The sequence below is a fragment of the Canis aureus genome, chromosome 11 (genome assembly GCF_053574225.1).
Source record: "Canis aureus isolate CA01 chromosome 11, VMU_Caureus_v.1.0, whole genome shotgun sequence".
NCBI classification, from domain to species: domain Eukaryota; kingdom Metazoa; phylum Chordata; class Mammalia; order Carnivora; family Canidae; genus Canis; species Canis aureus.
The window spans coordinates 60,016,307-60,030,319 of record NC_135621.1 but is presented as its reverse complement, the minus strand read 5'-3'; the positions used below and the strand labels follow the sequence as shown (position 1 = coordinate 60,030,319).

Genomic DNA, 14,013 nt, shown 5'->3' with positions numbered 1-14,013 from the left:
TTTTTAAGCAAATGTTGGTAATTAAAGACAAAAGTAGACAAGGAGCCCTAAAGAACTTCTACAGGCAAAAAAAAATTTGTAGCATTTTTGTGAAACATAGGCAAACCTAAAGATCAACACAAACTAATCAAGACCCAGTCCATTATACGTTTCTTCTGTGACTAAGAAATAAATTTTCTAATGTGCAGAAGTCTTCTATCAAAAAACAAACAAACAAACAAAAAAACAAAATAAGCAATCCTAAGCATGTGATTTTACAGCGATGCATGCATTGATGCATTGCTTTTCATTCTTGGGGAAAGAAAATGTAAGCTCCCAGATTTATCACACTTGAGACAGTGGTGATCTGGATATAGTTCTGACTTCACTGTTCATTAGAGAACAATTCAAGAGGGCAACTTTATACATGAAATGTAAATGTGAGGATCATTCCCAGGGCTTCCTCTCCAAATTGTACAGGGGGCTGGGTGAAACCTCACCATCTGAATTACAAAGGATCCCCTTATACTACTCTTTGGAGAACCACTGTAGAATGATCACTGTGGCCCCATCTAGTTCAATTCCTAATGTCTGAACCTGTATGTCTCATTCCCTAGCCAACAGACAAGCGACAGGCTTTTTTATAAAGGTATGTGGCTTAACTTTTTGAATTTATGGGAAGGAAATATTCAAATTTAAAACTGTAAGGACAGGCTGAAAAAGCTACAGAAGGTGTGAAGAGTGGTGCATGGGGAAATAATGACTTGTAGAACTAATGACCTTTTTGAAAACAGATGAAAACAGATGCAGGGAAGAAAGAGTTTCAAAAGAAAAACAGCTACAACATGAAGCTGGAGACTAAGACTGTGGCCCCAGCACATATAAAATGCCCCTGGGACTTAAAACATTGCCTGGATTCCAAGAACACCTCAAGGAAGTAGATACATTTAAGGTATTAGGACCTTCATGTATTTCTAAGCAATTTTGATATCCTAATGGACAAAGAATGAGGATAAAAGTACAATGTAGAGCCAATTAAAATCAGTGCTTAATTTTTTTTTTTTTTTGCTTTTAACAAACATATTCCTCTACAAGAGTCTATGTAGCTTTTTAACTTCAGTTATAGTCTTGATTAAATGATATACCCATGCATATTACTCAAAATTTAGCCAGGGATTAATAATAAAACCAAATCACATTATTGATATGCATCATGAAAATAGCGTGTCAATTTTTTTTAAAATTTTTTTTCAATTTTTTTTTTTTTTACTGTGTTCTTTGACTTCTATGTGTCTATCTCTTCATTATTTCTTCCTAAACATTTCTGAGCTTTTATTAACCACTGAAAGGTAAAGATACTAGTTTGCATGACACGAAGTGCCCGTATCGCCTGATTTAAGTCTGAAGATGGCTGTGTTTTGATCACAGGCTTTTTAAACACTGATTTTCAGATACTGATTAAAAGTATGAAACAGAAACCCATTTCTCAAAACTAGCAACACAATATTTTAGACAGTAAGTTATGTAAAAATGTTCATAGATCATTTTGGAATACAGAATTGGCTGATTATCGCTTACCTGAATATTTTGACTGTTAATAAAACTGCAAGAAAACATACTAAAGATAAAAACAAGGGGAATGGGTTTTCATATAAAACTATAAAGGCATTTGGCCAGAATTTTAAAAAGTAGATATTCAAAAAGTGGTAACTAAGCTACGATGGGGCTTTCAACACAGAATACACAATAAAGCACATTAAACTTACATTGCACATTTCTCTGACTATAGCTTTTTCTGTCTCACTAAGGTCATTTTCATACTCTTTACCCTGTTGACGATCTATAGTTTCCTGAACATCCAAGACCTAGATTTGTTGAAAAAGAAAAGCAAATTTCACATGGGGAAAAAACTTGTTAGTTATGAATTAAACCATCAAGGAGCTCCACTTTGTAAAACCTTTGGTTTTCTCCGTGTCTGCATATCAGAGTGGATTAATATACGGCAAAATCTTTTAAAACAGTCAATTGTTCTAAAACCTACGACCAATGTTTCTACCTGATTTTCAAATGGCCATTCAAAGCAATCTACTGCATCACTAATAGTCAATTGAATTCATTCATGCCTAAAATAATTAGATGCATTCAGTTAATTGGGTCATTAAAATAACATCAACCATTTCAAGAAAATAGTTCTTGCTCCATTGTAAAGGTGAGCAAAATAATTAAGGATATGCCAAATAATCCAAATGATATGTAGACATGGCCTATAGAAAAGAGGACTAAAAAGAGATATCGACAGGTTAAACTGGTCAGAACCCAGGAATATGTACATAAGAACTTGAGTGAACATTACAGTTCTTACCTGGACATGTTCCCAGGGCCTAGGAAAGGACTATAGAAATGGCTCTTTGATAACATCAAAGAGAAAAATTGGCTCCTTACAGTGAAAATGTTTGAGCAACATTTTAAATATTTTTCATTAGAGCAAAGAAAGTTTGGGTGAGATTCCTTTAAGTAATTTTAGGGGCCTATCATTCCACTTCTCTACATTATCTATAAATGGATCCAAAATATTTCTTCAAATAGGTCTATAACGTTTTCATGCCATACTTTCTATAGGTCAAAAGGGGAGAAAACTTTGGTTTTGTTTTCTCTAGATTACCTTACAAGCCAAAGCATTAAACAGCAAAAAGACCCAAGAAAACAAAAAAGCCCAAAAAACCAATGCTTTTCCTCAAAGCTCCTCTAAGAATCCCCACCAAGCTGTGACCTTGCTAACCTCCTTGATTCTGTTGTCATCATGGTCAATGCTGATGGCCACCCCTAAAAGCGTCACCTGAGAACTGGCACCAATGAACAGTTGAGCCAAAATAAATGACTTAAACATGAAGTGGGGCCTTCATGTCAAGTTCGTAGATACTGAGTCTACACGGATATTTACTGGAGTTCAATCCTGAAATAATCTAATTCAGCAACTACTCCCTTGTTAATTCAAAATGTTGAGCAATTATTACTACCTAGGTACTACTACTTTTAAAGGAGGATATCACAGTAGTAAATGAAAGCCTTACCCTGATACTCTGATGAGTGTCTGTTCACATTCTTTAGACACTCAGAGGAACTTTTATTTGCTCAGTGAATATTCATAGAAAACTAACTCCTGGAACAAGCTCCTTTGCCTACAAATTCAGTTTCTAATGCACCTCAGAGAAGTGTACTTCAAATCAGTTAATTTCTACTAAATGAAGTGAAGCTCCAATTAATAGTTAGAATGAATTTTAAAGCAAGATAAATGTGATGTTATTACAAGTGGGCTAATTTCTCACACCGATTTACAACACTTTCCTCCCAAATCACAACCACAGAGTTTTTTTTAAAGCTTACAGATTTTTTTTTCAACTCTATCAGAAGATGAGAAACTGAGCCATTGTTCTAATTAATCCTTTCACAACAGAAAAATTTTATGATGTAAATCAGCTCTAGAATCCATGGGCTTTTAAAAACCAAACATGTTGAGTGGCTATGTTTCTTCTTTTACATTGTGGTATCCCTAAGAGGCATTTCCCACAGGCGATATTTCCCATAGGCACATACTTCTGTTTCATGACACTGTTAATTCATGGAAGCAAACATTTTGTATTCAAGAGCCTCCACTTATTCAATAAAGATGCTTTAGTTGCTCAGTATTACCCATCTTCCGAGTGAGGACACTTATGTTATAATCAGAACATGTTATCTTTCTCTTGAGATAAAATTTTACATGGAAATTAGAAAAGGAATTCAGAGAAAATTGAAGAGCTCCTCCTTGCTCTTCCTTTTAAGGCCATATGAACACAGGTGCAGTGAAAAAGTTTGGGAAAGATTGCAGTGCTATCCACTATGCTGATCTGATTCAAACAAGATTTGCCATTTAATAAGGCAAAAAGTGGAAATAGTTTTCAATCTGAAAAGTAGGGCAATGTGTTGCTGGAGTAAGTGCAGATGCTAACCCTACAAGATTGAAGCCACACTCATTTTTTATTTCTAAGCTGCTTTTCAGATAGCTGGCGTCTGGTTCATACTCTAGTAACAGCATGTTTATAGCACGCTGCTCATGCTAACCAGCAACCGGATGCTGTTGCAGAGAGCATGATGTCGGTCAGTTGATAAATCAGCACCCACCAGATGCAGGGTGGTGCCCCTCATTCTGGTGTGCCTTCGCACATGAATTCTTCTCGGTTGCTCACTTGGTGAATTATTCCAACCAAGACAGGAAGTACCAGGTGCATTGCACCAGCCACCAGCATGGTTCTGCTACCTTCCCTCATCCGCAATCGGTATATATTTGGGAGGAGCAACTTGTTACATGGAAGCTACAGCAAAATATAATGAGCTAAATCTCCTGCTAAAACCAAACCAAATAAATACTTTGAATTTCTTATCTACTTATTTGCTTTATGCATGCCAAGGAAAGTGTGGCCCACTCTTTGGGGCCACATCTTTAGGCTGCTGATAAATCATCCAGAAACCAAAACCATTTTAATAAAGCTCTGAAGCTCCTGTGGCAAGTGCAGAGCTGAAGCACACTACCTACTTTATGGCTCAGAAAGGTCTGATTAAGGCTATATGTTAAGAAGTACAGATAATTTGAAGGACAGTGATTCATGCCTTGGAATTTATAAAACTTCAAGGAACCATACTAATTTTTAAAGTGATTTTTATTGCCTGCATCAGTTTCTTCTTTCAGATTATTAATTTTACTTATAATGCTTATTTATCGGAAAGCTCGCTATTAGTAAAGAAAATAAATAATAAATTTCCTCTTTGGAAGTCCTTGGATGATCTGAAGTATAAGCCAAAAAAACTAGCTTTCTGAATAAGATCCTCTATTTTCTAACACGATATGGAAGAGCATTAACCAGCATTTGAAGACTTAATACTTAAAGGGGGATAGAGTAGGTTTTTAGTTCAGTATTTTCTTTCAGTACACTGCACAATATATTTCAATTGCATAAAGAAATATCCTTATTTTGGCCAACTATTATAACTCCCTATTTTGAAGACATGCATGCTACAAACACTGCACATAAAATACCCAGAACAATATTTTACACATATGGATATACATGCACATCAGACTTCAACTTCGATGCAGATTGATATGAATCACATTACTCAAAACAAAATGATAAAACCAGGGATTCAACCATAAGTACTCAAACCCGTTATTAAAAAAAATTATACTTCAAAAATCAAAGTATCTATGGTTAAAACAAGACTGTGAGAACTACCAGACTATAGCGAACAAGCCACAACACAACTGAAGTTCTGTATAAACGGTTGTACACAGTTGGTTACCTTAAGAGAATGTACCACGGGTTCAGGCTGCTGAGAAGGTGTGGTATGTCCACTGAAGCTAGCTGGAGAGTTGGGTGGACTGTTACTCCCATCAGCCCCTGATGACAACCTAAAAGAACCCTTAGTAGAAAATCAACAACTTTGTTATTAAAACAAAAGTCGTTTATAACTGCATAGATGTCATTCAGTATTCAATTTCGCTGCCAAGTGAGAATGAGCCACTTTGTTAATTTTTTTTTCTAGCCTGTTCTAAGATGCTCTCAACCTGTTAATTGGAATACTCTTGCTGCTTGACCAGCAAGAACACTTAACCAAGTGCCCTCCCTGTGCATGCCCAGATGTCATTTCTGATTTGCCAAAAAGAACAATGTCCCCTAAGGAATGCCCATTAAGAACATTTCAAGACTGATTTTTGAAATTTAAAGATACTCAAGAGCAGGGAATTTATGAGTTGCTCAGCAGCTGAGTTAAACATGCTCACTCAGCAAGACAAACGCTATATTCCATATGTCTCGGAAAATACAGACACATCACATTCTTGCATTGGAGAGACAGTGTATGTTATAAAAACTTTAAGGTAAAAACCTATAGCGGAGCATTTTCCAAAGAGACTTAACCAAACTGAACATTTTCTTTAAGGAAGAATTATCTTTTGGTTTTTAAAAAAATAACTATGGTCGAAAATGACATTTGTACTTTAGTGAGCCTGACTTAATTGCTGAAAAACCAGCACTTGGGCACGATTAACTTGGCCTTGGAGACTCATAGTCACCCAAACAGGAACTGAAAAAAAGCAAAGCTTCAGTTCTGTCCCCTCCTAACCCGTTTTTATGGAGATCATTACACTCGAAGGGCCTGAGATTTTAATTTCTGTCCATCTACAAATCTACAGATATTTTTTCATGCCTAACAGGTTAATAATGGCTTCATTTAACTTGATCTTATGACTCTAATACTCTGAGAAGGAGCCACTGAAGGTACCTCCTGTGTGGATTCATAAAGGGAAGAAACAACTGTGGTGAGGAACATATTTTTTCCAGTACCTACAGAAGAGCTTCTGTGTTGTGCTTTTTAGGGATGGGAGGGAGGCTCTGAGAGCAGCAACAGTTCTAAGTACGGGATAATGTAGACCATACTATTGGTTAGAGAAAATGACAAGTCCCAGTGATTTTTACAGACTATCATTTTTGCAGTTTGGAGTATCTTCCCCCTTCCCTTGTCCCTGTCGTTTCTTCCTGTGTCCTTGAAGGCTACCCTTGCCCCCTCACAAGCCAACTGAAGCTATGTTTTTTTTCCCCTCGTGCATAGAGTTATGCAATCAAGTCAGCTCCTACCCATTCCCCCCGCCCATACTAGCCACCAGGAGGAAGAAACTGTGGAATATGACATTTAGGGGACCTCTCCGGCTCTACCCTTTGCTACTAGCATTACGAGCAGGTGATGACACAGGAAGGCCAATTACAATAGCCCCAACGCCTTCTGGGGGAAAAATGTCTATGTTTTCCTGTATTTGTAATTCAGATCAAATCAGATATAATAGTACCTGATACAAATAAAAGAAGGGAACCTAGTAGAAGTTTAAAGATGGTGAAGGGGCCTACCAGTCCCCTCAACTTCACCACCAAATTCTGGACATCCTCTTCCTCGGTAGAGATGAAATATTTGCAAAGTGAAGGAGTTCTAAAGGAAGCTGCTCCTCTTTAAATAGTTCTGCTCCTCTATCGTTCTCTTTCCCTACTGCTACCACCTTTATTAATGGTCTTGAAAAGGCCTCTAAGGTGAGGCAGAGTTTACTTCCAACTTCTCATTTAGGACCCACTAATGCAGTATAGTTTGCCCCCTGACTTAATCTCACTACGCAGGCCACAATCCTCCCCCCCTGGGGGTTATCCATTCTTCCAGCTCTTCCTTTTCAACCTTCTGCTGCCCAGTCCTTCTGTTTAAAATGTTCCCTTCCCAGAACTGGCAAAATGGTGGGCACATCAATCCCAGCATGCTTTTGCTTGGGCATGAGGCCTCTTCGCATTCAGGGCATCTGGATTTAAAAGAATTTCTAAAATCAATGACAACTAGTTCCCCTAAACCAAACCCTTTGGGAAAGTTAGTATTGTTTAAAATTAAGGGGAGTCTTGTTCTTCCCTTAAACACTCTTTTATTTCTTTAATAATAACAATTGCTAAAACAGGAACCGCACAGTGTGGAAAACATATTCAGCGATTAAAGTTCTACTTCAAATTTGCTTGGCAAGCTAAGGACTAGTCATCACCAGAAAGATCAAGGTTCACATTTTATGTGGTTTTTGTAAAGTCACAGAGGTAACCAAATGCCCAGTAGAGTTGTACACTAACAGGTGCTCAGTAGTTTTCTAGGTTATAACACAAACAACATCATTCCTATCACATCTCATTTAATTACTCTAAGATAAAAGGTTACATATCTTTGTGCTTAGCAGAATCAGACCAATATTTGGAGAATTATCTAGGCTCAATCACTACCTACTCTCAGTTGACTAATAATACATTTTCACGGAACTCTTTTTAAAATATGCTGAGAGAAATACTAGTGAAACGAATGGTTTTAAACAGTCCTTTGGGATTTATGATAGTAACATTAAGCCTGTTTGTTTAAATTGTAACTTGGCTGGCTCAGGAGACAGGGAATTTAAAAAGAAGAAAATCTTAATAAAATTGGAAATGTGACTTGCAGCTTCAGGGTTATTTTCAAACTACACATGATCGCATGGTGCATACACCACCTTTTGGGGCAGCGATCACTTCTGAAGGACAAGAAATCATTTTCTGGGCTGGTCTACAGACAGTTCATTTTCATGGCTGTGGATCTTTTAAACTCCTTTTCATGAAAGGTGCAGGGTACCTTTGTTCTTCTCCAATGCGAGGGGTTACTCAACCTTCAACCCCCAAGTTCAGGAAAAACAAAACAAAACAAAACATCGACGCTGACCATTTAGGAGATGAAAGACTCTACTCCCAGCTTCCCTCCCCAGGTTCAGACACACACACAGCAACTTTTTTTCACGTGTACAGACTTGCTCTCTCCCCCCAGCGTAACTTTTCCTCTAGCAACAGAAGCCATCTGTATGCACAAGCAAAGGCAGCAGCTGACTCATCTTCACTCACCGGGAGAGTGGGCAGGCATCGTCCTATTCCTCGGCACCCTTGCCACCACTGCAAGACCCGCCGGGCTCTGGGCCCCCAGCCTTTCTCCATATTTGAGCTGTTTCTAGTTGGAGGTTGCCTTCTATTCTGGGTGGCCTTATATTTGGAACAATATAGTACAATCACTCAGAAAAATACTGTTTCCCAAGTCTCAAGAAAGCAGATAGAACAAGAAACTTAATGAAATGAACCACAATGACCACAATGGCAAGCTGTAACATGCACCTCAAATTAGGAAAAAAATTAAAAACAAACTCAAGTCCTGTCTATGAAAGCTAATACTGATTTTTAAAGAAAGTTTATGACTAACTCTAAAGCTATCAAAAAGAGGTAGATGATAATGTCCAAATCCCCCCCAAAAAACTGAAGCTACTTGGACAACTGTTTTGTTGGTTTCACTTGTGAGAAACAGAGAATTAGCCATAAGTCTTCTGAGTGTTTAAAACTGTGTAACTTCAGAACTTAGCAGAAATGATTTGAAATGCAATTGGGAGCACCATGCTCTTTTGTTAAGAAACCCGAGGTGGGTAGATATATTCAGCAATACTTCGCACACTGAAGAGTATGTAATGAGCTAAGAAGTCATCACTGCATTAAAATAACTTTTACATGGGACATATACATCATTATCAAAATTTCCATTCATCAGTTAAATAAAAATTTTCCCCTAAATTTTAATTTTTTCTAAAATTAGAAAATTAATCTAAAATTAATTTCTAGAATCATGACTAAACAGCATAATTCTATTAAAATAATCAGAAGCAAAATGAACTTACTTGAACGTAATTTCCTCTCCCTGGCAACTTCCACTAAGACCCTTATCTAAGAGTGCTATGTCCTAAGGAATAAGATCTGTTTTTTTTTTAATACAGAAAATTCATCAAATAGTCCCCAAATTCCAGCATCTGAATGTTTAATTATAGGAGGATGAAAAATGACAACATAATTTTCAGTTCCCACTGATCTCTTTTCCCAGAAGTGTGTGCTGTGTGTGAGTAGCACTGGTCTAATTTTCACTCTTCTCCAATATTTGGAGGCTGAACAATGAAGAAAATGCGCCATGGTCTTAAGTGAAAAAGAGTAACGATGACCGGCAGTTGGTACTTGCAAATATCTCTTCTGAATCTATGGAATCCATAGGACCAGTTAAGAAGTCAGCCACACATATTCCTCAACATATAACAGTGAAAATTATATATTTGGACTATGATGATCATTTCATTGTTAGCAATACAAATTTGAACATCACTTTCAATAATCATTTCATGTGTCAATGCCTCATTTCTTTCTATCATCAAAAGAATTCTATCCAAGAATTTATAATATGGTTTATGGCTTAAAATCCACCTGTCATCCCAATCTGCATAATTCTATTTTTGAGATGGTCATTAAAAAGTACCGCAGATTTTTTGTTTGTTTGTTTACACAAATGAGTCCTACCTTCCAGATTTGGTTCTCTTTATGACTTCTAAATCGATCAGATCTTATGTTTTTGGATTCGGTGACTAAGTAAGACATATAGGGATCCCTACTTCCATTCTTCTTTAATGTGTAGTGAGATTGAAATTCAATGCCTCTCCACTGTAACATGCTCATTATCATAACCATGAGATCTAAGGTAACAACTATAATCATTTAGAAGCCTGCTGGAAGGAGCAGCCCTTTAACCACAATATTTCCCCAGTTTTATAAAGTAGATAGAACATGATATAATAGCTGTGCCTTTTAGCATCTTGTAAATGGTTCTTTTAAGACATTAAATATAGGTTGCATAGTATTATTAATCTCTTAAGAGGGGACAATATACATGGGCCAGATTTTTGTGGACGAATACTTGATAGTATAGCCAGTTTCAAGGAAAGATACTCAGAATCAGGATGATTGGCCTTCTACTCATGTTGGCAACTTAAAAAACAAAACAAAACAAAGAAACCGCCAAATCCCCCCAAAACTCCAGGTCATGGAAAAATGTGTTCTGGACCAGCCATCATTTTGACCTGCAAGTAAACTGTTAGCTTTTCGCTAGCTCTACAATAGTCAATTATGCTATCTGCTGAAGGCTGTTTCATAAAACATAAAGCCTTCACTGACTTTACAGGTAGAGTGGTTTCTGGCAACTTCAGAGCTTGAGGTGAGGCAACCTAGATTCTGGCCATCAGTTGGGAGAACAACTCCAAACCTTAAAAAACTCACTTTTCCATTTTCTGAGTTCCATTTTGTTTAAGTTTTGTTTTCTGCAGTTTTCCAAAATTCCAAATTTATAAAGAATGCCTGAATGACCCTGCTACTCCCTAGAAATCTGTGTACTCAATGGCCACTTTATATACAGGTATATAGAATAACCCATAAATTATTTTAGGTATCAGGAGGACCCTGATGCTAATAGCAAAGTAATGCTCTGTGTCACAACTGCATGGATGTACTTACGATGTGGTAAGTACTCATTATAGAAATCATGAAATCCAGTGCTTATAAGCAAAGACCCTAGATCAAGAAACAAAAATATCCCTTACTATCACTGAAGAAGATAAAATGTATTGGTACTGTTATGCATTTTATTACATGATATCTGGAAGATGTTTTTCCAAGAAAATTTGAGACTTGGGGTACTTTCTAGTATTGTCCTTAAAATAACCAACTTCTTCAGAATTAAGGGAACAAAAGAAGCCACTCACATTTTTTAAAAGGTTACCTGAACAATAAGAAAATATGTCACTTATGGTCTCATTGAGTAAACTATAATTCATTATAAGGGTTTTAAGAGCAACAAGATGAAGCTATTGTCATTAAGTTGTCTTCTTGCTATTTTATGGTTGTATTTTATTTATTGTAATTTTAATTAACATTCTGGAAGTTTCCATTCTTTTACCTTAAAGAAGTACATATTAAAAAAAATGTCTAACACAAAGAATAGAATGTTTTTATATTTTGTCATATATAGGCTTTTCACTTAGATATAAATCAGTTGAATGCATTTGTAACAAACTTTGGAGCCTAGCCCTCTATTCTAGGAAGCCAATTATGGAGAGCTAAAGATTGATCGGCTAAAGTGGTTTCCTGTTAGTTAAAGATGTTCAATTTTTAATAAGTTCTGAAGCTAGGTCAAACTATCACATGGTGCATCATACCTCATCAGAATGCATACCTAGTTTAGGAAGGAGGATGAACTTTCTTTCCTTATTATGGGACAAAGGCAAATGCTTTGCTTAATTTCATCAGGAAAATAGTATTTTGTTCGGTTTGACCAGTCTTTATTCTGACATACCTCAAAATTGTGCCAGCACACAAACAGAAGCTTCGAAGAAACTTTAGAGGTTACCTTGATAAGCCTTTTCCAAAAGATTCCTATGAATGATCTTAGAAATGCTAAGAGATCCTCTGCCTTATTCTAATAGATGATATTTAGTTGACCAGATTCAAAGAAAAGTGCATTTTAAAAATTTAGGTAAGGAATCTATTCAATACTGATTTAAAACATTAAAGAATTTCCTGGATTTATAGATATTCATCTATTCGCTTAAATACTTACTAAGCACCCACCAAAGGTGACATCCCATGCTATGCCAGGTAGGTCCCGAATCCAACCATTTTTTGTGTAAGGAGCAGCAAAGTAGAAGTTCAAGTCATTGACTCTAAGGTCATGCTGCCTGGACTCTGATTCTTGATCAGACAGCTGGCAGGTGTGTGACCTCCCTGAGCCTCAGTTTCCCCATCTATAAAGTGTGGGTAATGATGCTACAATGGCACTTCACTCAATGAGGCTACTTATATGAAAAGAGCTCTTCAAATAGCACCGGGCCCACATTAAGCAGTCTGCAAGTATGTGTTTGCTTTGCTTATCAACACATCTTATAATTTATTTGTCAACCTACTTCCACATATTATCAAGAGTAGTTCTCAACCTGAGGTGAGTTGACCCTCCACCGGGGACATCTGGCAAAAATGCAGACATTTTTTAGTTGTTAAAACGGGGCGATTTCTATGGGCACTTACAGGTGGAGGCCAAGGATACTGTTGAATGCCTGACAATCCAAAGGACCGCCCCCACAACAAAGACTTATCCAGCCCTAAATGTCACTAATGCTCAAGTTGAGAAACTCTGATTTAGAGAAGAACTGTGCTGGAAAACTGCAAAGCAAAATTTCTGGTGACAGCTTCATAGATTTTGTAGACGAGGACAAGTCACCTACATGATTTGGAGCTAGTGATGATTTTAAAGGAGACTCTCTAAGCTTCAGCCCTCAAGTGGTCTAAGAATAAAGACATCTATATTTCTACCCCAAATAGGAAATCACTCTTTCTAACAAAAGGAAAAGATTTAAAAAAAATACCCCAACATCCTACTGTTAACAACGCTAACGGAAACAGAATACAAATGGGCAGCACAGGGCAGCCGTCCAAAGAACAAAGAGCTCTCTGAGAGGAGACAGCATGTTGCAGGCACCTTAAAAATCGAGACACCAATCCCACAGAGACTAAAATTGGCAGAAGGTGCTTTGTGGAAATTATGAAAGGAAATAAAGCTTCTGTAGCAATAGGGCAGGTAAAGATTCTGCACTCAATTTTAAGTAGTCACACTAGGAAAGAACACAACTGCCAGCAAATAGAAATGAGAGCCCCAACACGTGAAACAACATCCCTGTGCAGAAGAGCATTGTGTGACACGCAGAGGGAAATCAGAGAAAAATCCCAACCTGAATGGAGACCATTCTCTTCTTCACACCTGGTTAAGAGCTGTAGTCTGAATGCATGTCCCTGAGGGCGTGTCTGAGTCCCAAAAGTACTCAGCCACTGAGCTCCTACTCCCTGGTAGGACTCTCCTAAATGCTGTCACTTAAAGGTGATTAAGATTAGCTAATATGAGCTCCTACTACATGTTAACACGTATTAAGACACTAACTGTTGGCCTGGTGCTGTTCTTGATAATTTAAAAATTTATGCTCCATAATTTGTTTTGTTTTGGGGTCCTAGAGATCTCCTTCTGTTCAATGTACCCGCTATTTAGTTCCTGGGCTGCAAAGAGATCCTGGGGAGGATCAGGTTGTCTGGAATGGTCCAGGGTTTTATGTGTGTGTGTGTGTGTGTGGGGGGGTATCAGAATAAAAGTGTGTTAATATTAATAACTGATACAAATGAACTGATGAATATACCAGCTGAACATCAGCTCTGTGCTCATTTGACTTTCTCCATTCAAGGCCCATAACTGGGGATGCAACAGTTCATAAAGTCTGAATCTGGAAAAATAACCCAAGGATTTTGAAACTTAAAATTTTACAAAATCTCCTAAAGAATTTGAGAATTACTAACAATTCATTATGGAATACCATAGGAGTCATGCTATAAGTGAAATATGATAGGGCTCCAGAACAATACAGTTACAAAGAGAATATTCGACTTCCTGTCTAGCTTTCTTCTATTTGAGTCTGGGCTCCAGCAATACTTTTCTGGATCTCATGGTTTTTTTGATACCATACCAGTGTCATCCAGGATGTCACTCTCTTGCCCCTGGTTCCTATTGATT

The 14,013-nt window shown here is 37.3% G+C and overlaps 1 protein-coding gene across 9 annotated transcripts in view; it reads right to left on the bottom strand.

Annotated features, from left to right (window-relative positions):
• CCDC85A (coiled-coil domain containing 85A) overlaps positions 1–14,013 on the bottom strand; it is a 189,901-nt gene that overhangs the window by 3,954 nt on the left and 171,934 nt on the right. For 2 of the 9 annotated variants that reach the window (XR_013389589.1, XM_077915454.1), the window contains 2 exons: positions 5,317–5,436; positions 1,746–1,844 (listed from right to left, as the gene is read on the bottom strand). The exons of 3 other annotated variants lie outside the window; for them this stretch is intronic. Coding sequence is in view for 5 of the 6 variants with exons in the window: in XM_077915454.1 (XP_077771580.1) it covers positions 1,746–1,844; positions 5,317–5,436 (219 nt within the window). In the remaining variant the exon portion in view is untranslated. Of the gene's footprint in view, positions 1–1,745; positions 1,845–5,316; positions 5,437–8,453; positions 8,589–14,013 lie in introns of all 9 variants that reach the window. 4 more of the 9 variants (XM_077915455.1, XM_077915456.1, XM_077915452.1 and 1 more) reach the window with 3 other exon arrangements.